General features: G+C 47.0%; 1 protein-coding gene across 13 annotated transcripts in view; it reads left to right on the top strand.

The window, feature by feature from the left end:
• The window catches only part of KPNA7 (karyopherin subunit alpha 7), a 79,966-nt gene that overhangs the window by 38,577 nt on the left and 17,984 nt on the right, over positions 1-23,405 (top strand). For 5 of the 13 annotated variants that reach the window (XM_054693711.1, XM_054693710.1, XM_054693713.1 and 2 more), the window contains one exon: positions 22,637-22,725. In XM_054693711.1, the coding sequence (XP_054549686.1) occupies positions 22,637-22,725 (89 nt within the window). Of the gene's footprint in view, positions 1-11,740; positions 11,748-14,538; positions 14,626-18,184; positions 18,261-18,445; positions 18,451-18,480; positions 18,616-22,636; positions 22,726-23,405 lie in introns of those variants that run through there. The other 8 variants (XM_054693714.1, XM_054693717.1, XM_054693715.1 and 5 more) reach the window with 6 other exon arrangements.

Raw genomic sequence — 23,405 nt, 5'->3', positions numbered from 1 at the left:
CCATTGAAAAATCAGAAAAATCAATGGGGAAGTAAAAGAAAGTTATCTGAGAAGAGTGCATGGGAGCAGAAATGGCCAAATCGATGGGTCCCCAGCCATGGGTCTAAAGTTTTCTTTGTCCTTGCTGGACACTCATGTTGACCTCTGATGACCCCACTGTGTACCACTTTTCAGTTCAATTTTAAAACTTCTGCTTTGGTCCAAGTGGGAATAAACACTCTGCTCACCCCCAAACCCCTGCTTCTCTTAGCAGACCTGCAATATGTTGAAAATTTTTTTTAAAGATTTATTTATTTATTTATACAAGCACTGGGTACAGTCAGAAGCGCGGGAGGGTGAGAGAATTCACCAGAGCCAGAGCGGAGAGCAGAGCAGGCAGAATGATGAAGTACACTGCTGAGGGGAGCAGCGGGCAGCAGAAGAGGTCTGAGCGCCATGTGGAACACTCACCTGGTGGCCGGGATTGAACCGGCGCTGCAGAGGCTGCGGGCAGCTTCGCAACCCAGTGCTCAGCCGCTGCGCTACCGGGGAGGCCCTGCAATATGTTGAATTTTTAAAAGGAACCTGATTAGCTAGAAAGCAATCCAAAGAATGAGAAGCAAAGAGAAGATAAAGAGAACCCACTGGAAGAGCTGAGAGCGTGATGCACAGTGTTTTATCCTGGGATGCCAGCCACTGAGTCACCCTTTCCTTTTAGCCTGTCGGTAGGCCTTGGTGTGGGGCAGACAAATGCCCAGAAGCCAGTTGTCCCTATTTTGGTCAGAATGAAAAAGAAAGGGCCCCCAGGCCACCGCCCTTGCAGAAGGGATCGTAGAGGGAAGCAGTGGGTTGTGGAGCAGTCCCAGCCCATCAGAGGGGTTCAACTGGTGGTTCATCTGCTATAAGAGGGGACTTCCTATGCCACACTCCACAGAGCCTCAGTCACTTGGCTAAAGACATGGTGTGGCCACCCCTGAGAGGATGGGCTGGGCTGCAGAGGGACCTTGAGCCAATGCCAGCCCTGAGCTTGCTCATGGAGCACACTCAGCCCATGCTCCAGGTGCAGCCACGGGTAGAGGTGATTCTTCCAAGATTGAGGTCTGGTGATGCCCCCACTAGCTTGTAGGCCCAGAAAATATCCCCAAGAGTTTCTAGAGACCTTCCCAGCACCCCCTGAGGCCATGGTGCTGCTGGGGGCCTGAATCTGGAATGAAAGTGGCACTTAAGTAGGATAAAGAGAGGAAGCTGCAGCTGTCACCGTCAACCCGAGGAAGGAAATCCCCAGTGGCTACTGGCCCTGAAAGCAGCCCACCTCACCTATTCCTACCATGTAAGCATCTTTCCTTTTTAGTAAAAACATCTAGAGAGGGAAAACCAAAACTTCCTTACATCCCATGTTGTCTAGCCACCAACTCCTCCAGGAAATCACACTCTGTCTTGGGATTTCCAAGATGGTCAGCAGACCTGAGGATAATCCACTTTGCTTATTCTAGCACAGTGCTTAATGTTTGCTGAATGAATGAATGGCTAGATGGATAGAAGGTAGGACGAAAGGACGGAAGGACTGACAATAGTGGATGGAGCGTGGATGGATGGACAGGGCAGCGCTTTTAGTAGGTTATACGAAGTCACTAGGGGAGAAATGATGTTTTGATTGGAATTTCCAGGAAGAGGACTCTAGCTAATAGCCTCACCCACTGTGGAGATGGTACCATCACTGAGATGCTGGAGACTTGGGATGGAAATTCATGACCCCATGCCCTTGCCTGAGCTGTAATATGTACTGGTTGCTGGGGCAGGTGGAGTGGATGCCCTCTCCTCATCAGGAGGGGCAGAAGGTCTGCAGTCACCTTACCTCCTCACCCCCTCTCAGGCACTCATATAGTTCCTCATGTTGCTATAGTGTTGGTGCAGACTGTCCAGGACGCTGGCCTTGTTCAAGAAGGTCGTGTCTGCCATATCGTTGGCCTGGTAGAATTTGGGTGGGTTCATCTGCGGGATGTCATCCTTCACTGTGACAGTCTAGGGTGTGGGTGGAGGCAAACAGCAGCAGTAAAGAAATATTACTGTCACAGCCACAGCAGTGTCTGTGTAGTTTCTAAATAGCAAAGCACTTTTCCAATAAAAATAGATCCCCTGCTCCCGCTAAACCACCTTGAGGGATAAACCTGTAAGCAAACAAAGAAAATAATGAATGTCAAAGAGTAGGTGTGTTAGGGTGAAAATCACACAGCATTTAGAGTCCAGAGCTCCTGTGCAAGGTGGGTAAATTCTGCCCTGTCTCTACCCCCCCAGTTTCTTCAACTACTAGTGAAAACTAGCACCAGATCTTAAGTTCCAGCATCTGGGACCAAGCTTTAAAATGTATGATCAAGAAAACAAATATCTTGAGCTGCCTGCAACCTGGATGTGAGGCTTGACCACATAGTGGGCTTTCTGGCACCTTCAATCATTTATGAGTCTAATAAGCAGATCATTTGAAATCTTGACCGTTCTGGAAAATCCACCCAGTAATGGTTACCACATCACTAATAAATCAAGATGGCTTTATTCATAGTCTATTTCCAGTAGTTTCCAGATCTTTGGGCCTCGCCCACATGCAAACACTTCTCTTTCAGCTCTAGCTGAGGGATGGTGGCCTTTGCCTTTATCTTAGGAGGCAGGTGAGTCAGTCTTTTCTGCCCCAAACCTGGCTGGCTTGTCCACTATGGATGCTCGTGGAACTGAAGAGTCCTTAAATTTGCATCCAAACTGGGACTTCTAGACTCTGCTTTCATCCCCACCACTCCTTGCAACACTGCAATGCCCTGCTCACTGAGGATTAAGCTTGACTTTCATGTTCAAACTCACTTGAACCCAGCCATTGCCTCTTCTCCGTCCTGCCACTCCCCAGAATGGGAGTTGTGGGGCCTCCCCGGTGGCGCAGCGGTTGAGCGCTGGGTTGCGAAGCTGCCCGCAGCCTCTGCGGCACCAGTTCGATACCTGGCTGCTCCCTGGCCACCGGAGGAGGGTCCCACATGGCGCGCAGACCTCTCCTGCTGCCCGCTGCTCCCCTCAGCAGTGTGCTTCGGTCCTTCTGCCTGCTCTGCTCCCCGCTCTGGCTCTGGTGAATTCTCTCACCCTCCCACGCTTCTGACTATACCCAGTGCATGTATAAACAAAACAAAACAAACAAACAAATAAATAAATAAAACATGCCTCTATAAAAAAAAAAAAAAAGAATGGGAGTTGTGGCACAAAATAAAAAAAAAAGCTGAGCGTTTGCAAATTCTGAAATCATGGAAGGTCCTTGGCTTCTTTTATTAAAAAACTAACCAAGGAGTGACCTCCCATTCCCCGCTTGCAGCCCCACATTGGGATAGCCTGCCCTGTAGAGGGTGTTTGAGCCAAATGCTGCTGGGTTGGATTCTGAGTTCATCAATTACTATTTTTGTGATCTCAGGCAAGTTACCTAAAATAACCTTGATCCTTATTTTCCCTCCTCTGCAAAGTAGAGTCAATAAATCCTATTACATGAGGTTATTGAAAGGAATAAACAAAATGTCCTGTGCCTCACCAGGAGTCAGTCACAGGGTGGGAAGTTAATAAACCAAATTTTCTATCTGCTCTCTCAAGCGATCCCTCACAGTCAGACAATGCAGACTAGGAGAGAGAGAGAGTGGTGTGCTGGTAAAGCGGCTGTTTAGGGGGCAAAGGGGAGGAATCCCTGATTTGTTTCATTTGCCAATTCCCAGGGTGTAAATGCTTCCATTGTGGCTGATGCCAAGCTGCCAATGGTTTAGCGACTGGCTGAAGAGCCCCTGAATGTTTGGAGTCCTCACAAGCCCAGAGTCCTCACAAGCCAGCTCCAGTGCACCACACAGCAGCAAGGGCCTATAATTCAAGCAGCTGAAGAGCTCACCCCAGTTGGCTAGGATGTTTCAGGCCCTGTCTTACATTGCTCAGGCCCTTGTGGGTACATAGGGGAGCTGCCGTGGAAAGGATGCTCCCTCTCACTCTCAGAAAATGGGTTCCACCTGGGAGCTGTCTGGGACTTTAAAGATAAGTAACTCTCACCATAATCTCTTGCCTGCATCTCTTACAGAGTGTATAAAGTGCTTTCATGTGCCCTAACTCGTTTCACTCTCCATTGTGATGGACCCAAAGCTCAGAGAGGGCAAGTGTTTTGCCCAGGGCCACACAGCATGAGTGTAGTTGAGTCTGAATTTGAACCTAGCACTGGGGACTCAGAGGCATCTGTTCTTCTTGCCATCCTGCCTCCTGAGCAGAAGTGTGTGTGCACAGCAGAGCCAGGCTGTCTGTTCAATTTCACCCTAGAGATTAGTTCCCACTCACCTGGTTGGTGACTGTCTTCACGGTAACCTGATCACCCTGTTCATACTAGATCTCCCCAACAATGAAGCCCTCCTTCTTGTCTTTGAATCAGCAGGACTTCTTGCTATCACAGGACTTGTTCATGGCTTCCAGCCTCTCCTTATCAGGAGGAGCCAGGAAGGGCATCGGGTCCACATCGTCCCCCCATTTGCCTTTGTACCAACTGGGCATCTTGGCTTGGCTGAGGGAGGAGCAGGAAGGAACTGAGTGTGGGAACCAGGACTTCCCGGGGTGTTGCAGGGGAAAGAAAGGACAGCTTGCCAAGACTGATACAGGCTGGAATGAAAACCCTGAGAGACAGCGTTTGCTTCTCTCATATCACTTTGCATGTCTGGGTGCCATTAGGTCTTAATAACCAAGAATAAGAAATAAGCTAATAGCGCCTCAGAGTTGTGTATCCCACGCTAATCACAAAATGCTTCCGCATCTGCCGTTTCATGTGCTCCTTGTGCTGAGGCTGTGAGGATCAGGAAGCTCTTTGGTGGAGGAGAAGATGAAATCCAGAAGAGGTTAAAACAAGAACTTTCAGGGAGTTGGGGGGGCAGTTAAAAAATAAAAAACAAAAAAGAACTTTCAACCATGAAATGGGACAACAAAACAATTACCACTTGTTTTTTTTACTTTCCTCCAGGTGTGAACAGAGGCCACAAACTACAGTAATCCCAACACAGCTGTGGCTTGTCTCCAATAAAATTACAACTATTCTCCTTTCATTTTAGCATAGTTACATACATCTCAAAATATTTACCCTCATCTCAACTTGGAAATTATGGTCTTATTAGGCTTACCGTTAAATGTTGTCATTTAAGTCTGTTAAAAAAGAAGTGCACTTATTACTCTATCACAGTTGTTTTTTTAACATTTGATAACTGCATTTTAATACTGTTGGTTTCTTTTGTAACCTTACAGAGTTTATTTTATGCATTTAAAAAACACTCAGCTGAGCAGGGTCCTCAGACTTCTGTGGATGCCAAGTGGGTGCTGGTACAGCATGGTCATCTGAGTTCAGTGCATCTCTCTGCTAGGATGGAATTAAGTCTTGGCTTCAAACCCAGACAATTTCACTGAAACATCAGTAAGGAGGGAAACTGGGGACTCACTGGAGCAGTTAAGTCAGGGCTCCCAGCTTGTCTTGAGGGAGTGGAGAACCTTCTTGAAGGTTCTGGAGGGTATGTTTCTGAGCCCCTTTGCCAGTGGTGCTATTTTCAAGGCAAAGTACAGCCTCCAGCTTTATTTATTTATTTATTTTTATAGAGGCATGTTTATTTATTTATTTGTTTGTTTGTTTGTTTGTTTTGTTTATACATGCACTGGGTACAGTCAGAAGCGCGGGAGGGTGAGAGGATTCACCAGAGCCAGAGCGGGGAGCAGAGCAGGCAGAGGGACCGAGGTACACTGCTGGGGGGAGCAGCGGGCGGCGGGGGAGGTCTGCGCGCCATGTGGGACCCTCCTCTGGTGGCCGGGGAGCAGCCGGGGATCGAACCGGCGCTACAGAGGCTGTGAGCAGCTCCGCAACCCAGCGCTCAACCGCTGCGCCACCGGGGAGGCCCAGCCTCCAGCTTTAAATAAGCCAGGTGAACATAGAGCTTGCAAGATTGCATGCCACCCCCCACCCTCGCCCCTGCCCTGCTATATATGAGCTCCAGCTCTTCCTTTGAGGGGCGCCTGTGCTTCCAAGGAGGCTGAGCCAGGACAGGCAAAATCAAGTGTTCTCAGTAACCTGTGGAGTCTGACTAACTCTGATTAAAGCTGGTCCATTGCAAAGAAAGTAGGGCAGAGAGGCAGAGGGCGGGAATCCTGTCCCCTCATAGGACACAGTCCTCTTTAGCCATGTGGTAATACCTGTGGCCCATTGGACAAAATATTTTAAATTCAGGTATAGTAGTATATAGGATGACGAAGGGAACAAATGACATTAAAATAGATTTAACAGAATATTAAACATGAAAGATACAGTAATAAATGTGCTTCTTTATTAGTCTATCAAATAACATGATCTTACAACAGATCTAATAACCACCATAATTTGAAGCAATGATGAGAATTAACAATCTTTGGAGTCATCTGCAGATTGTAACATGGTATGAAAATGTTGATGACTTCCATTGCTTACAAAGTCACGGGCACTGCTAACCTGTGATTTGCTGCCTGTATTACATGTATTACATGTATTACATGTTTTCCCATGACAATCCCCCAGCTCAGGTTAAGAACTGTGCCTAATGCCTCCCGAGTCCCTTTCCTGGGGAGCACTGGACAGGGAGTCCTTGGCTTTTGCCATGAGTGTCTACTCCGTCCAGCACTCAGCTCTGCCTCGAGTCACGTTGGCAGCTGGTATCCTTGTTAGGCTCCCTCCACCTCCTGCCCCCTTTCTGGAAGGTACACTTGCTCAACATAAACTTCCTTATGTCATTTGTTGCCCCTGATGGCTCAACTGCATTATCATCCGTTGCATTTAACACAACCAGGGAGAGGAGACCAAAATCCACAAGAAAAAGAAATGCAAGTATCAGCAATGCAGATTAAAATACATTAGACTTGTCATTTAAAACAAAACAGCTGCTGGGGGCTGGGTGCCTTTTAAATTGTTTTAGTGGGGGAGGAAGGGTGAGAAATTCTCCTTTGTTTATTCCAGTCTGGCTGTTTGTTTGTTTGTTTTAATTTTGGGTTGGCCTGAGAACCACAAACTAAGAGGGCTAATGATGGCCTGGACTGGTGGCACACGCACCAACCCCAGGGCCAGGCACTGCCTCTGACAACAGTTCCGCCTTTCTCAGTGGCCACCAGCCTCCTGCTCAGTCACGTCCCTACCTCCCAGACACCCCTGCATCCAAACCACTCCTGTCTCCCCAGAAAATAGCTCTTCCCAAGCATTTTTGATAATCTAAATCCACACAAACCACAAAAAACAATTCAGCTCACAAAATACAAAAGCTAAAAGGGTCCTCAGAGGAAAGAGACACATTACGGAGTGCAGGAAGGTCAGGAGTGCCGCTGAAGCGGTGTGATCCCGTGCCCTTCCATCCCCTTGGACACTCCTAAGCAAAGCTGAAATGATGAGAAATTAACAAGGGGAAACAGAGGATGCAGTGAAATGGGGCTCACTGGGGTTCAGATATGGGCTGCTTCTGGCTCACTGTGAAAAGCTGTGTGAATCCCAAGAGTAATCTCCTTCCCTCCCTCATAGGTCCAGGTCCCTTAGAGCTTTGAATGAGCCCCCACCACTCAGCAGCCCCTGAGGCAGGCAGGTACCCCTCAGAAGCTCATTTCCTAAATCACGCTGCTTATCTCTCATCGTTTCATCCATTTTTCTTAGGAGGATCCTACCAGTCCTCCATGGGACCCCCCCACCCTTTTCCCCCAGTATCCCCTATGGTACCCACCTGAGACCACACTGGAAGAGACTGGGTGCCCAGCAGAGGCTGGCTCTTCCCTTTCATACTTGCCCAACAGGTCTGAGCCAGCAAAACCTTAAAAAAGAAAAGAACCCCTAAGGGCTCTAACAGCTTAGCTGGCCTCGCCTTCCAGGACCTGCCTGTCTGCTTTTGGGTCCCGTAGGGGAGATCAGTGAATGCCCTGCTTCTAGGACATTTGCCTTCCTCCCATTGCCTTTGTGGGGAAACAGATGCCCTCAGCCCAGGGGTTTAGGCTGTGAGCAGAAATGGAACAGCTGGCTAATGAGTTTTCCTCCTAAAGCTTTAACTGCTCTACTTATGGAGGGGGTCTGGCCCTCAAGGAAGAAGACCTGAGTTGACTCATTCAAGGTCTTTGGCATGGGTAAGCCTGAATAACCAATTGGTCGGTGACTTTATAGGCTCAGGCAGAAAGGCCAGTGTTGCTTGGACTTCTCGCAGGTGGTCGTGACCATGGAACTTCTCTGGCATGTCAGTGCTGCAGAGGACCTGAGGCACTGTGGTGTGGCGGGCAACTTTGAGTTCCAAGGCCAGCCTCTTGTTGCTTCATGGCTTCCCATGTGCAGCAAGGTCTTGAGCAAATCCTTGTCCTCTCTGGACTTGCCTTTGTCATCTGTAAATGGGTGGACACTAAGCCTTGTTGTCCTCTGTGCTTTTCTAAAGCTGGGGGATGGTCTCTGGGTCTGGGGTTGGGGAGAATCTTCCCTGGGGGACTTTCTTGGCATCTGCCATCAAGCCACCTCCATCCCCTATGTCACTAATTCACTATTGTTTTAATTGAGATGAAATTAATATAACACAAAATTAACCATTTTAGGTGAATAAATCAATGGTGTTTAGTGTATTCACAGTGTTGTGCACATACCACTTCTAATTCCAAAACATTTTATCAGCTGAAAAAGAAACCCATTAAACTGTTTCTTCCTAAGCCTCAGTAACCATCCACCTGCTTTCTGTCTCTGTACTGTTCTAGGCGTTTCATATGGAGAGGCTCATACAGTTAGATGACTTTTGTGTCTGGTTTCTTTTATTTAGCTTGTTTTCAAAGTTTGTCTCTGTTGTGGCATGTGTAGCGCTTCGTTCTGTGTTAAGGCTGAACAATATCCTTTGTAGGTATACTCCACGACCTCTTTTATCCATTCGTCTGTGGATGAGCATTTGGGCAGTTGTCACCTCTGGGTTTTTGTGACTAGGGCTGCCACAAACATACGTGTACAAATAACTTGAGCATATGTCTTCAATTCTTTTGTATATTTACTTATTGGAAATATGGAATTGCTGAATCAATTTGTAACTCTATGTTCAGCTGTTTTAGGAACCACCGACATTTTCCACAGTGGTTCAGTCATTTTACATTCTAACCAGAAATTCACACGGGTTCCAATTCTTCCATATCCTCTTCCATGCATTATTTTCTGTTTTTTTTTTTTGAGTTATGACCATCCTAGCATGTGTGAAGTGGTGTCTCGTGGCTCTTATCACACTTCCCTAATGGCTGATGATGTCGAGCATCTGTTCGTGTGCTTGTGGGCCATTTGCATATCTGTTCAAGTCCTTTGCCATTTCTCAGTCAGGTTGTTTGTCTTTCTGTTGTTGAATTGTAGGAGTTTTTATACATTTTGGATACTAGACCCTTATCAAATGTATGATTTGCAAATATTTTCTCCCATCCTGTAAGCCTTTTCATTTTCTTGATGATGTCCTTTGATGCACAAACTTTAATTTTAATGAAGCTCAGTTTATCTTTTTTTCATGTCACTTGTGCTTTTGGTGTCATATTTAAAAAGTCACAGCTGAGTTCAAGGTCATGAAGACTTGACCCTGTGTTTTCCTTTCAGAGTTGTATGGTTTTAGCTTTTATATTTAGGTCATTGATGCTTCAGTTTCACTCTTGAAGGAAAAAGGAACCCACCTAAGCATAAACTGATTTCTTTTTTGTGTATTTCTTGTGTACCTCTGGTTACCTGGGAAACCAACTTTAAACCCAAAGAAACTTGTATTTAGCACCTGTAAATATTTTTCCATATTTTTTTTTAGAAAAGGTGTTGCAAAGCTGTATTTATTTATTTATTTTAAATTGAAAACAATTTTTTTTTAGCCTCGACCAATGGCTAATAAGAAACCACGACTCTGAATTCACAGAACGCACATCTTCCTGGATACCTCAGACCTGAGATGAACCTCATTTCTCCTGTGCTGGGCCTTAGTTTCCCCAGAGATAAAACAGCCTGGGCCCTGAGATGCTTCTGGCTTATTCCCACATGTTCTTCATTGGCTAGTGAAAGCAGGGACCAGTGAGAATAAAGGGGGCTCTGCTCTGTGACTCTGGAAGGGATCTTCTCTGAATGCAGGTTTTCCATCCAGGCCCCAGCAGGAAAGAGCACAGCCCAACGAGGCTACCATGTCCAATGAAGGAATGGGTAACAATGGTGGGGAGAGTTATGGGAACCACCCTCCCTCCTCCACACACACACACAAGTGATGAGAAAGTCACCATGACTTGAATATTGTAGAAACAGCATGGCCCTTAGAGGGAGGAAACAGCTACTACTCAACCAGACCCAGCAGGGCCAGGGCTCACTTTCTCCACACCTACTCATGGATCTCCTTTGGCCAAATCTAACTTGAGGCCCGGAAGCAGGGCCCTGAGGAAGCAGCAGGTTGGAGTTCACCCTGTTGGGACCAGGACAGGGAGGCCAAGGGCAGCAAATGGATCGGGAGCCCCCTTAGTCTCCTCTGCCCACCTTTGACAAGGGAGTTTTTAATGGTTGTTATTCTAGAAAGTTCCACTTCAGGAAGTGTGCTTGGTCTAGGGAAGGCCCTCAAGTTAATTGTATGCTGACTTCTACCTCCCAAAAGTAAGTTGATGCATGCAATGCTCTTTCAAAATACAGTAAGAATCATACCAGACTTGGAATCATCTGACTCATAAAGAGATGTGGGGGAAGTTAGTGCAGACTTTCTAAAGTAGGCAAGTTGACTTCAGCCATCTAAGGGAGAACATTCCCTGGGGTCATGGGTTGGTATTGGTACAACAATTAAAAACAATGGACTCCCCTGTCCATTAGCTCATTTCAATCCTTCTGACAGTTGGGGCAGGTGGGTGGGGCAAGTGAGTAACCACCTGCTTCTAGCAGATGTGAAAACAGGCTCAGAGGGGTGAAGCAATTTGCCCAAAGACACATAGTGAGTCAGCATCTAAGACATGGCTCTGTTTTTCTTTCGAGCTCTTATCACTGTCCAAGAATGCATTATGTGTCTACTCTCTGATTTCTGCGCTCTTTCCCTCATAGAATGTCAGCGTGATTAGGACAAGGGCTTAGCCCAGTCTCTTTATCAGGATGCAGTAGAGTGGGTTGGTCAAGAACTTGGACTCTACAACAGGATTCTCTCAGTTTGCCCCTTAATGGCTCTGTGACCTCTCCATGTGTCACTTTCCTTTTCTGTAAAAGAGGGATAACAGTGGTACTTTCAAATAGGCTTGCTATAAGAATTAAATGAGTTCACACATATAATGTGCCGTATGATGGGAGCAGTGACCCCAGGCACAGTGCTCTGTCCAGGTGGTAGTCAAGCTTGGAATTATTCTGGAGCTCCACCTCTAGAAACCCTGGACTTGACAATGATGAAAGGCAGGGTCCTGTCTCTAGACAGCCAGGCTTAGGACAAGGCTGCTAGTCCTTATATGTCAACCTTTCCCCTTCCTTCCTTCCTTCCTTCCTTCCTTCCTTCCTTCCTTCCTTCCTTCCTTCCTTCCTTCCTTCCTTCCTTCCTTCCTTCCTTCCTTCCTTCCTTCCTTCCTTCCTTCCTTCCTTCCTTCCTTCCTTCCTTCCTTCTCTTATTTCCTTGCTCAGCTCTGTGCCAAGTTCTTTGCTAGACCCTAGCAATGATACAACATTAACTAGTCATTTTCTTTGCCTTCCAGGAGTTTGCATTGTTGCATCTTGACCTCTGGTAGGGAAACACCTCTGACCTCTGGTGGTGAGCACAGCAGTGGGAGAGGGGCGGGGAGGGAAGAGGAGACAGGCAAGGTAAAGGTGGAGGAGGGACGCCATGACCCATCCTGTGCCCTCTGTCCCTCCTGCCAGCCTGAGGACCCAAAACCCTTCAAGGCTCCCAGTGCCAGGAGTAGGGCCCTGAACCCTGGGTGGAACCAAGTTCTCAGTGAAGGCATATCAAAGTAATCAGGTCATTGTCAGGTCAAGAGCTGGAAGCCAAAGCTATGAGATTTCTTGCTGTGTACCAGACCCTGGGCTGGGAACCAGCTCTCCTGGAACACATTTCCTTTCTATGAGGCAAAGGTCCCATAGTGCAGGCCTTGTCCAGCCTGTGAGAACCCTTGGTGATGGATATTCAAAGGTCACTCACGCCACACATTTATTGAGCACTGAAAGGGCCAAGACTGTGTGATGTTCCCCTGCTTATAAGACTAGACCATCCATTCATGGTAGGGTGCATGTGGGTGGGACATGGTCTTCCCTCTCTGCTTAAAATGAGAATGTGGTCCTGTCCAAATACATGCTAATGTTGGCTTCTAGAACATTCTTAGAATGCAGAAACCTCCCAAGTGAAAAGAGTTCCTTAGCTTTGAGCCTTACTTCTGATCTTAGGCAGAAAATCTCTATGAGCCTCCATTTTATTACCATAGTGGGAATAATAATAACAATGATAATTAACCTCACAGAATAAATGAAATGATCAATTGAGATCATGGACTAGAAATACTTAAAGAAATATTTAACTAATCATTGTCAACTACTGATGTTGATCTAATGATCTTTTCCTATGTTCAGTTGCCACCCACATATCTTCTTTGTGTCCATACAGATTTTTTGTTCATTTAAAAAAAATCAAATATAAAAAAAATCATCAGGTAGTTTGTTTCCCTATTATTGAGTTGTGAGAGTTCGTTATATATTCTAGATATAAGGCCATAGTGGATATATGCTTTGTAAATATTTTCTCCTGATCTGTGACTTGTCTTGAAAATGCTTAAGTTGTAATATTATTTCCTACCTATTAAGAGTCTCCCCAAATGACTCCAAATGGAGACCCCCAAGAAATTCTACCTCCATTTTGCTGCTTATCTCCCAGGCTGCCTCCCTGGAGCATGGTGGGGTCCTGTGAACAAGGTCAAGGATTGGAGCTGTGATCATTTGACTCTGCCTGGTGGTGGGAGGGGAGGGAACAGAATGGCAATATATTTATAATGCCTTGTTGGTTTATGTGTTGTCCACAGCAACCTGATCCCTGCCTCCCCAGGGGACATCTCATGGCCCCTCTCTGCCCATCTTAGCTCCGCATTCCACATAGCTTGGGTGTGCAGGTTATTGTTAGGCTGTTGGGCTCTAGGGTGTTCCTGTTCTGGAACCCTCTGAACTGGAGAAAGGCAGTGGAGACAAATCCATGCTGCTGGTCCTGACCCTGCCTTCACCCATGATCCGTCCCTCATTAGGTGCTGCCCACCTCAGACTTCCGACTCAGCTCCTTGGGAGATCTCTTGAGCAGCCCCCAAAGTCTATCCTTCTTCCCTCCCCCCTTCCCTTCCTCCTCCTTCCTACTGTCTTCCATTCTTTCCCCCTCCTTCCTTCCTCCTCCTCTCTTCCTCTTTCTTTCAGGCAGCTCTGAGCTGACTTTCCGTAGAGGGAGCAGCAGGGGAAATTCTGTAGGAAACTATTATTTGGGGTGATCCAACAAATTGTGAGAATGAAAGCTTGGAAACATCCTAACTAAATCCATTTAGAGGTTAGTCAATAAAGTGAAATACAAATAATGTGAAATAAAAAGAGTGCATATTTTTTTAAGCAGATGATGTAAATTCATATTCATTAGCAGAAACCAACACCTGCAGCATACTTTTGGATTAAAATAAAAGTTTCTAGAACAGCTCAAACCCATTTTTGCAAAATGACATCTGCATGAGCAGATGTGCCAGAGCTTATTGGAAAGGATGCTCAGCCAGGTGATCATGCCCAGGGCTTGGTGGTGGGGATGCCAGGTGACATTTTTTGGTTAAAGCTTCTTTAAACAGTGTTGCCCAAAGTTTTTTTCATTGAGAAGGACTAATTTTTAGGACCTGAAATTATTTTTTGGGAAAAAAGAAAACAAATGTTAGCAGTTGTGTCTCACAAGTCTCCCTTTGGTTTTGCCCCAGGGTAGTGGGAGGAGGGTACTTCCTGGCCAGCTCCGGCTCCGGAAGCCACATTCCCAGCTGTTGTTTGCTGCCTTGGCAGGAGGGGATCACTGCCTTCCCAGGAGGGCTTTGGGATGAAGCCTTGGCAGGTTGAGGAAAGTTCACGGTGTGCTTCTTGAAGGCCAAACATGGACACTGAGCCTGGGCCCAGAAATAGCCCATTGCCCCAGAGACCCTTGGAATTCTGCAGGGTCATCTCAGGGAGGGGAAAGCCTGAGGAGGTCACGGCCAGAAACACCCCATCTAAAATGGAAGATGGGGTCCAGGACAGGCTCCTCTGAACACAGTGCCCAAGTTTTGGGCAGAAACAAGCTGAACCCTGGGCAAGGAGTTCTCCAAAGCCAGCCCAGCTTGATGAGTCTTTGATTCCAAGCCAACTGGAGAATTCCTTGGGATCTCGGAAATGTGGTGGTCGAGGCTGCTGGAGATGGATTTCTCCAGCTGCTCCTCTTTCTGCATTTAGACATATATTTATATCTCAATTTGATTCTGTTTGGCACTAAAATGCCATTTTCATTTTACTATCTCAAAAATCTTTCCAACTTATCATCATCCTTGACATCTCCTCTTTTTCCAAAGAAGAGTCTCGACTTTCTGTGAATTTCCCAAAGTCAAATAAAGCCTGATGCCTGAAAAAAATTCAGATGGATTTGAACCTCCACTCAGGTAGGTAATTTGTCATCCATCAATCCATTCATCATCCACCCGTTCATCCATTCAGCCATCATCCGTCACCCATTATCCATCCATCCATCATCCATCCAGCATGTGTTTATGGTGCTCCCTCTGGGGCCAGGGACCAGGCAGGAATGAATCTTGGTTCTACCCTCCTTCTTATGTTCCTGTACCTTGCGAGGACACCATGTTCCCCATGGAGCCAACACAGAGAGTAAGAGCATCATACTAGACTTTGAATACCTACCTCACTTCCTTACCCTAGGTGACGATAATATCTATTGCACCAGGTTGTTACACTGGTGAGGTAACAATAATTATTAGAGATTAAGAGTGAAGTGAGTTCCTCAGCAGCAGGGACTCTGTCTGGTTCACTCCTGACTGTTAGAGCCGGGCCTAGATTAGGCAGGCACCCAGGGGGTGGCTCTCTGATGGAGCCTGGTCCGTGGCCCAGCTCCTGAGGTCACGTGGTATCGGGAGGCAGCCACATGTGACCCTGGACTCTGGTCCTGTAGACTGCCTCCAGAACCCCAGAAAAGAAAATGCTGAGGAGTCAGGTGGATGAGAAAACTTAGGGGTGATGGAAATGAAGCAGCCCATTAGACAAGATACACTTTCAGCAAATAACTACCGTGTGGAGGGATTTGGTTCTGATTTTACCAGAGAGCTCCTGCACCCGATAAGTAATGAACCTTTGGTTTCCTTTGGCTGCCCTCCGACTCCCTCTCTTCTTTTCCTTAAGATTCCCTTTCTTCTTCCTCCCTGGTTCTGGGCAAAGCTTCTACCAAGAGTCTAAAATTGCTCCTTAAGAGTCAGCATCCTAGAAAACTGAAGTCCTCCCCCCAGGCCCTGGGGACTTTCTGACACACATGTATACACACAGACAGACACACACGCACAGTCACGCACACACAGACATGCACACAAGCTGGCACATGTAGAGGCTGAGGGTGTTGACAGTTGTGTTTTTCAGGAACCTGTGAATCCCAAAGACTGAGCCCAAGCACAAAACCGTGCCTGAATCCCCTGAGGAACTGAGTCAGCTATTCACTTCTGGGTATTTTTATAAAAGGCTTTTTATATTAATAATATAATGACTGCCTTGAGAAGGGTATGAGCGCTGCCATGGTACATCCTGCACATTCTGGGTAGTGGAGGGGGGTGCCCTAACACATTGGGGGTGGTGGGAGAGCCTGGCCTTGGGACCGGCACTCCCATTTATGTATTCAGCAAATACAATGAAGGCTGCCCCTGGCAGTGGGGGTAAAGTGCCCTCATGGACCTTGCCTTCTGTGAGGAGCTGGACGGTAATAAGTGAGTGAGTAATATTGCATCAAGTGCTAGCAAGTGCTTCTAGTGAGAAGTAAGTCTGATGGGAATGCAAATTGGGGTGCGGTTGGATAGGATGACCAGGAATGGTCTTTAAATTTAAACAGAGACCCAAAGGAAGCCAGGGAAGCACGGGTAACAGCAGTGCAAAGGCCCTAAGGCTGGCATTGGCCTGAGGTGTTTGAGGGACAGTGAGCAGGCCCATGTCTGGGGCTGGGACTGCTGAAGTGAGGTCAGAGGAACTTGATGGTGGGGGTGGGGTAGGCAGACCTGGAAGGGTCTGGAGGCCATTGTTGGGAGGTTGAGATCGCCTAATCTGACTTAAATGTTTACTCCTCTGGCTGGCCGTAGGGAATGACTGAAGGGTCACAGGCCTGGGTCCTAGGTGAATCGTGTCAAATGCTGTAGGCAGAATGGGGAGGCCTCCGTTGATCCTTCTGCAGCCTCGGATCCAGCAGGGGCTGGACCTCTTAAGCATTGTCATGTGCTACTTCTTCTGCCACCCCCTCTAACTAGAAACCTTTACTTGAAAGCACAGCATCAGCTTATGTGTCTGTCATTGTCACCCACCACCACCTGCAGTGGGTCACCATGTCCTGCCCCAGTGATGACGCAGCTGACCTTTGTTGCACCCCTGGCTCCTTTCCTCCTGACCCCTGGGTGTGAAGGTACCCTGAACTCCACACTCCACCCACTCAGTGCCCAGGCCTCCACCCACCTTCCCTCTCCTGTAAGCAGCAGTAGGAGGGTCCCCCTCCCTGTCACTGCGGGAACACCAGTCACCTTCTCTCTGTTTCTCCTCCCTCAACCCCTTCCCCAAAGAATCCTCTTACCTCTCCAAGGCTAGCCCAAATATTCTAAAGTGACACCCTTTTTTTTTTTTTTTTGCAGCTGTGAATATTTATTTATTTATTTTTTTTTGATTCCATTGTTTTTATTTTTTTTTTTATTTATTTTTTTTTTTAAATATTAAATTTTATTTTTATATTCCCCCATACAATTGCAAATGCCCCATTCTGACCCCAATCCTTCCCCTCCCGCCCCACCCCCCTAAAGTGACACCCTTGATCATCATTCAAGAGTGTGAAATGACACCATGGCTGAGGTTTCCTTTAAAACACACCAACAAAAGGCTGTAATTCCCATCTGAAAAGGTGGGGGGGGAGGAGAAAGCAGACAGGCCATGTGTATGTTGGTCAGTGAGTGGCCTGGCTGACAGCACTGGAGGGCTGGGTCATGCTGTTCTCTCTACTTTTATGGATTTGGAATTTTCCATAATAAAAAATAAAATCAATGCAAATAGAGGCACAACCCTGCTGGAGCCTTCTGGGACGCCCTGCTGCTCTCAGACAAGGTCCAAACACTTTCAGAGGCTGACAAGAAGGGGTGCCTCGTGGAACGCCCGCCCTGCAGCTCACTGACGTAGTGCTGCTCTGAATACCTGATTCATGAGGACAGTAAAAAGCTAACAGACTTGTAGTTGGTTTTGTCATGGGCTCGAAGTCCCCAGCAGTGCAGCCCTTTACTGGCTGGACAAGGTGGAAAACTCTGCCTGTGCACCAGGCTACCTTTGCCTTGCCACCTGATCCCCCTGTCCCTCTAAAATGTCCTCTAAATCCTGAATGTTCTCTGTTCCCAGCAGAACTAGGCTCATTTTTCTTGCCTCGGTGTTTTTTCTATGCTGTTCCCTCTGCCTAGTGCATCTGTCGTAGTTTTTCATTTGCTAACTCATGCTTTCCTTGAGGATTTGGCTCCTGTAACATCTCCTCCAGGACGCCCTCCCTGCCCTCCCCTGCCCTCCCCTGCCTTGTGTTGTTTCAATTGCTGTCCTGCTCCCACTCTGCTAGGAGGGCCTGTCTCTGCAACTAGTGGGAGGGCAGGACCAGGTCACCTCCTCCACTGTTACATGTCAGGGCAGGGCATGTGGTGGGGACTCAGTTTTATCCCTATTTCCGTTTTAATACAGTGCAGACCTTTTCTTAGCACCCTCTGCTCTCCTTACCTCTCTTGGGAATAAACACTTATTAACTATCCAACAGCAGCTTTAAACCCAGTATTGCAATTTTAGGAAGAGGCCAATCTTGCCAGATCCTGGAAGCCTTAATACCCAGAATGCAAACCCTTTCCTGGAGGAAGATGCTTCCCGCCCCTCCCTTTTGAGATCATCTGAGAGCTTCAAAGGGCTACATCTGTTGACACTGAAAGTCCATGGTGCTACTGAGGCTCCAATTGTACTTCTTCTGGACATGAGAATCACCTGGAGACCAGGCTAACCACTAGACCAGCTCAGTCTGCCTGTGAGTTGGAGCCCAAGTGGCAGGGCATTCAGGGGCACCATGTGATTGCAATGTTTAATCAGTGATAAGAACCATTGACTTTATTTGGGTCAGAACCAACCTCTGAGAAAGGGCCAAAAGCCCTGGAACACCTGCTGCCTGCTGAGGGCATTTAAGGCTGCCTGCGGGCCTGGGTGCGGCTCCCAGCCAGGTGAGTGCTGAGTGGGTGGTGAGGCGGCTGTGGTCTTGTCCTCCCCAAAGCTGGTGGGCTCCCTGGAGGTGACTCCAGAGGCCTGGGCTGGGTCTCTCTTTGTTGAACTCAGCCTTGGTTTGTGCAGAATCCGTGCTACGCAGCGCTTGGCTGGTTCCCGTGTGGGTAAGGAGAAGTGGCAGCTTTGGGGTGTTTGCAGAGCAGAGACATGGACCTGCAATGTGTAGGGAGCTGTGTCGAGGCACAGAGCTGCCTGTAGACCTGTCTGCTCATGTTCCAGCACCTGAATGTTTTCGTCTGTGGGAATCGTCTGTCTGATCCTGTCCCTTCACCAGAGCCTTCCCAAGCCTGAGGTTGGGGTGGGAGGCTCACCAGGAATGGGGCCTGGCAGGAAGTTTCCTGCCGCCTTCCTCGCTGTAACATCTGCCTCCCCTCAGGGCCAGCACATGCCCTGGGGGACACCTGGCTGTGTGTCTCCCTGCATCAAACTGGTGTTGGGCATGTCTTGACCATGTTGGTGAACGCCAGGCACGGGGTGGTGTGAGGTTTCACAGGTTACCTAGGAGGAAGCGTGAGGTTACAGGAGTTAATGCTCAATCCACTTCTGAAGTGATTCCATTCCTACAGCCATATGTGTTCAATGAAAATCAGAAAAATGCTATTTTAGATGTCAACTCTTGAATGATGAGATATTCCTTACTTTAAAACAGTTCTCAGTTCTTGAAAGATGTTCACTGTCAACATTTGGCTAGATCTAGGAAAGTCTAGACAAAGCAAAAATGGAGAAAATGACTCAGCCATTAACAGGACCTGCAAGCCCCCAGATTTCTCTTTCCCCAAACGGATGGAAGGACAAGAGCAGCTCCGGAGCCCGGATGACTGTGAGCACCGCCGGGGGCCTTGGTGGGGTCTCTGTCACCCAGGGCAGGGCAAGGACAGCGTATGGGAGCAGCGGAGCTGACCTGAGTGTGGGTAAATTCCCTGAGTCGGTGATAGTTGCCTAAATGATGAGTTTGACTTTCTCTGGATCTCAAATTTAGAGAACCGATGAAAAAAGGCACTGACTTTGATTTTGTGCATAAATCAAAGTCTGCAGCTCGGCACTTTCATAGCACTGGTAAAGGATGACAGCGTAGCTGGCCCTCCTAGATGCTACAAATAGCAACGTGAGGGGAAGGAAGCACATTTTGAGCTGTGACTAGAGAAACTTGTGAATCCAAAGGATTTGCTTTGCAGCTGGTTTTACAGACTGTCCCCAAATTGAGTGGTTTGGCCAAATCTGTGACTTTCAAACTACTCCTTCAAGATGTTTCAGGGAGAGGGAAGGAAGGAGCCATTCCATCCGAAGTTGTGTTTTCTCTTCTTACGCCACTGCAGGCTGGCCTTCTACTTGGTACCTGATTTGAAGGAAGGTGGTGACTATCTGAACTCCTGGACCCACTTCCAAATTTCCTTATGGCCAGCTTCTAGGATGTGGCAGAAGGATGAGTGTTTCCTACGGCATTAGTCCTAGAATTGAGCAGTGAAAGCATGGCCTCCCTTTGTACCAAAGCAGTTTTTCATTTATGCACACTCAGTCCCATTCACTGAGCTGTTTGGGCCACTTTGGTGGGTGAGACATGGCATGAGATGGCCAAACTCAGCATTGTCTTGGGCCTCTTGTTTCCATTGCCTAAAACAGGGGCCTTTCTGTACTCCAGCATCTCACCCTGAGTGTTAAATGCCATTCGAGGAGGTGACTTCATGCTTCCCTAATCAGACCCTGTTATAGTTTGTTGGCTGGAGAGCTTATTGAGGCAAATCATGGCTATAGGAGTCAGATGGAGGCTAAAGTCCTGGGCCTGATGCTTAAAAGCTGTGGGAACTTTGGGAGATGATATCTGAGATGGTTTTCCCACCAGGAAAATGGGACCGTTGCTACCTTAGTATTAACATTGCCTCATTTAATCTTAAGTGTTCCTGGCAGGTAACAAACATGTTTTGCCATTGTTGCCTGAAATAGGCCCATGAGTCTGGTCTAGCACAGACTTAAAAAATGTTACATCTTAGCTCTTGGGAGATCTAGGGTATAGCTTCTCAATTAAACCCAAACTCTGATCCCAACTCATAATCCTTTTAACTCTGTTTATTACAGCAACTAAAAAAGCCCTTTGAGGTGGTGTTTTAAATGGTGTCATGATTAATAGCAATCATCTGCTTTTTTGGTCATAAAAACTGTTTTCTTCCAGAGGGGGCAGAGTTTGAGATTACTTGAAAAGTAGATGAAAGGCTAGGACATGGCTACTCTCTGGCTTTCTTCTGGTGCTGACTTTGTCTTGCAAGACAGTCTTCTGTCTAGTGTGCTGGCTTCTGATGTGTTGCTGGGGGTGAAGCTACTGCCAGTTGGAATTTTTAATCTAAAGTCTGAGGTTATTTTAAGCCAACTTCTGTGAGCTGCCCTTCCTAATAAATACACTGCAATTAAAACTGTGGGTGTTATTGAAGGACTGGACACCACCCCTTAAATCCCCCAGGGGGGAGGTGGCCAACTTAACTTTGTTAACAGAATGGCTGAGAGCATCTTTAAAGAGCCCTTGAACTGATCAGTCTCTAATTCTTCTGAGTGGGTTGTGCTGGGGGTGGGGTGGTGATTGGTCAATTCCAGGAAGTGGTTTGAATTTCCCATTCTCACATTCCAGAGTTGGCTATTCTCGCCCACATCTCTAAGGACACTGATGTTTAAAGCAGGCAAAGTCCCCAGAATGAAGGCTCTGCTCTGAGGCTCCACTGACTTACTTTCCTGTCTTGCTGTGGCTCCCTGGTGGCACTTTGACTTAGGGGTTTATGCCTAGCCTGGGATTAGTATTAGTTATTGGTAGTGCCGCTGACACTATTATTCTGTTACTCTGTCTCAGATTCTCTTTCTCCTGTGTCTCACATCCCCTTTTTCCTGGTCCCTCGCTAGTTTTCATTTTCTTGGGCCCTAATATGTCACCAAAACTCAATTCTTATTTTGGTCTCACACATAATTCATCTCTCTTCATAAGACAGAGCCTTGGCTCTCAGCTCATTTATGGAATTCTCCAAGTTGTCTACACTGTCCCATCCAAATTGATATGTCTAAATTAGTCTTCACTACCAAAATTATTCCCAGCTGCTGGTTGTCTTTATGCAGTTTTCTCTCTTCCATTATGTCTCTTTTCAGTCATGGCCCATCCTGTATACATGGAAACAGATGATAGTCATTGCACACTTGTAAGAAATGTTTTTCCCTAATATATTCAGACTTGGCCTAATTTGAATAACCTCATTGAGGGCCAACACCCTTTGTGAACTTACCACCCAATGAATACAAGTACGTACTGACTATATTTCCACATGTTGTGAGGGGTTTTGGAATGGTCCTTAAGGCACAGAGGGTCCCATTGTCATTGGGAGTAGGGAGAGGAAGATGACAGATACGAAAATACTGGTAAGAGAAAATACAGCAGACTGACTGGGAAGGTACTAGGATTCTTAAATAGGATAGAGTTGTTGGAGATGCAGTGGGTTTGGACCCACCCATGCAGGAGGGGCAAAACAGGGAGTTGAGTTTTAAAATCACTGGGAAGCCAATAAAGGGTTTTTAAGCAGGGGAAATTACATGATCAGATTCTTTTCTTTGAAAGATCATATACATACTTCTGCATAAGGAACACATTGGCATAAGATGGTGGTCAAAGCAGCGAGAACAGTTGGGAGGTAATTGCTATAGTGTGGTTGAAATATGATGGTAGCTGTGTCGGGAGTGGAGACAGTTTGCCAAGGAATTAGAAGAGTGGGTCCCATTTGAGATCAGCCTGAGCCAATGTGCCAATGGAATGGAGCCATCTTCCTATAGCACCATGGTGGGGCTCCTCCCCATCCTGCATCACTGTCCCTCCAAAATTCCTTGGACACTATTCTGCTCCCAGCACACCCTAGCCATCAAAGGGCCAGTTCTCCAAAACTGCCTCTAAAAATTTCCCTTACTCCTGCAACCCAGGGCTGGAACCCACTTATGGAATGGAACACCTCACTAGGTGCTCATCTCCTGCTCAGCTGGTGTGGGTGTCTGAGTCTGCTCTCTGTTCCACTGAGACCCCTTTAAAGGTTTAAGCTTAGATGGATTTAACATAGTAACAAACACACTGGACGCTAAAAATCTCTGCACCTGTCCTGCCTACAGGTGGTTTGCTTCTTCCAGTCAATATGCCAACTTTCAAGGCTCCAGAAGAAAGGCTGAGAAAATTTAAGTACCATGGCAAAGATACATTTGTGAGTACAAAATGACCGCCTGTCTCTGTCAAGGACCAGGGGGCAGAAAGGCATCAAAAATGGAGTGGAGAGTGGGGGCCAGGGACAATGCAAATAAGGCAAAGAGCTCATCATGGAGAGGTATGTGAGGGTTTGCCAAATAATTCAACTTTTCAGACTGTCTGAAATGTTCATAATAAAATATTGAGGGACTCAATAAAATATTGAGTCCAAGTCCAAGCTCTTGGACTTGGGAATCAGACAGCTGTGGCCTCAAATCAAGAAACTATTACCTTGGGTCTCCCCTGGTGGTGCAGGCGGTTGAGCGCCACACTGTGAAGCTGTCTGCAGCCTCTGCAGCACAGGTTTGATCCCGGCTGGCCGGCGAGGGTCCCACATGGCATGGCAGACCTCTCCTGTCTTGCCTGATGCTCCTCTCAGCAGTGTATTTCGTCAGTCTGCCTGTTCTGTTTCCCTCTCTGTCTCTGGTGACTCCTCTCACACACCCCCACCTCTGGCCTGTACCCCAGCTCTTGTATAAATAAATAAATCTTTAAAAAAAAAAGAAACTATTACTTTGATCTTGAAACTATTAATTTGAGAGCTTTGGTTTCTTCATTTTATTTATTTTTTTAAAAAGATTTATTTATACAAGCATTGGGTACAGTCAGAAGCGCGGGAGGGTGAGAGAATTCACCAGA

This window comes from Talpa occidentalis, unplaced genomic scaffold (assembly GCF_014898055.3).
Source record: "Talpa occidentalis isolate TD23 unplaced genomic scaffold, MPIMG_talOcc4v2.1 talOcc4.12, whole genome shotgun sequence".
Lineage (NCBI taxonomy): Eukaryota > Metazoa > Chordata > Mammalia > Eulipotyphla > Talpidae > Talpa > Talpa occidentalis.
The sequence above is the reverse complement of the archived record's forward strand: the minus strand, read 5'-3'. Positions and strand labels throughout refer to the sequence as shown.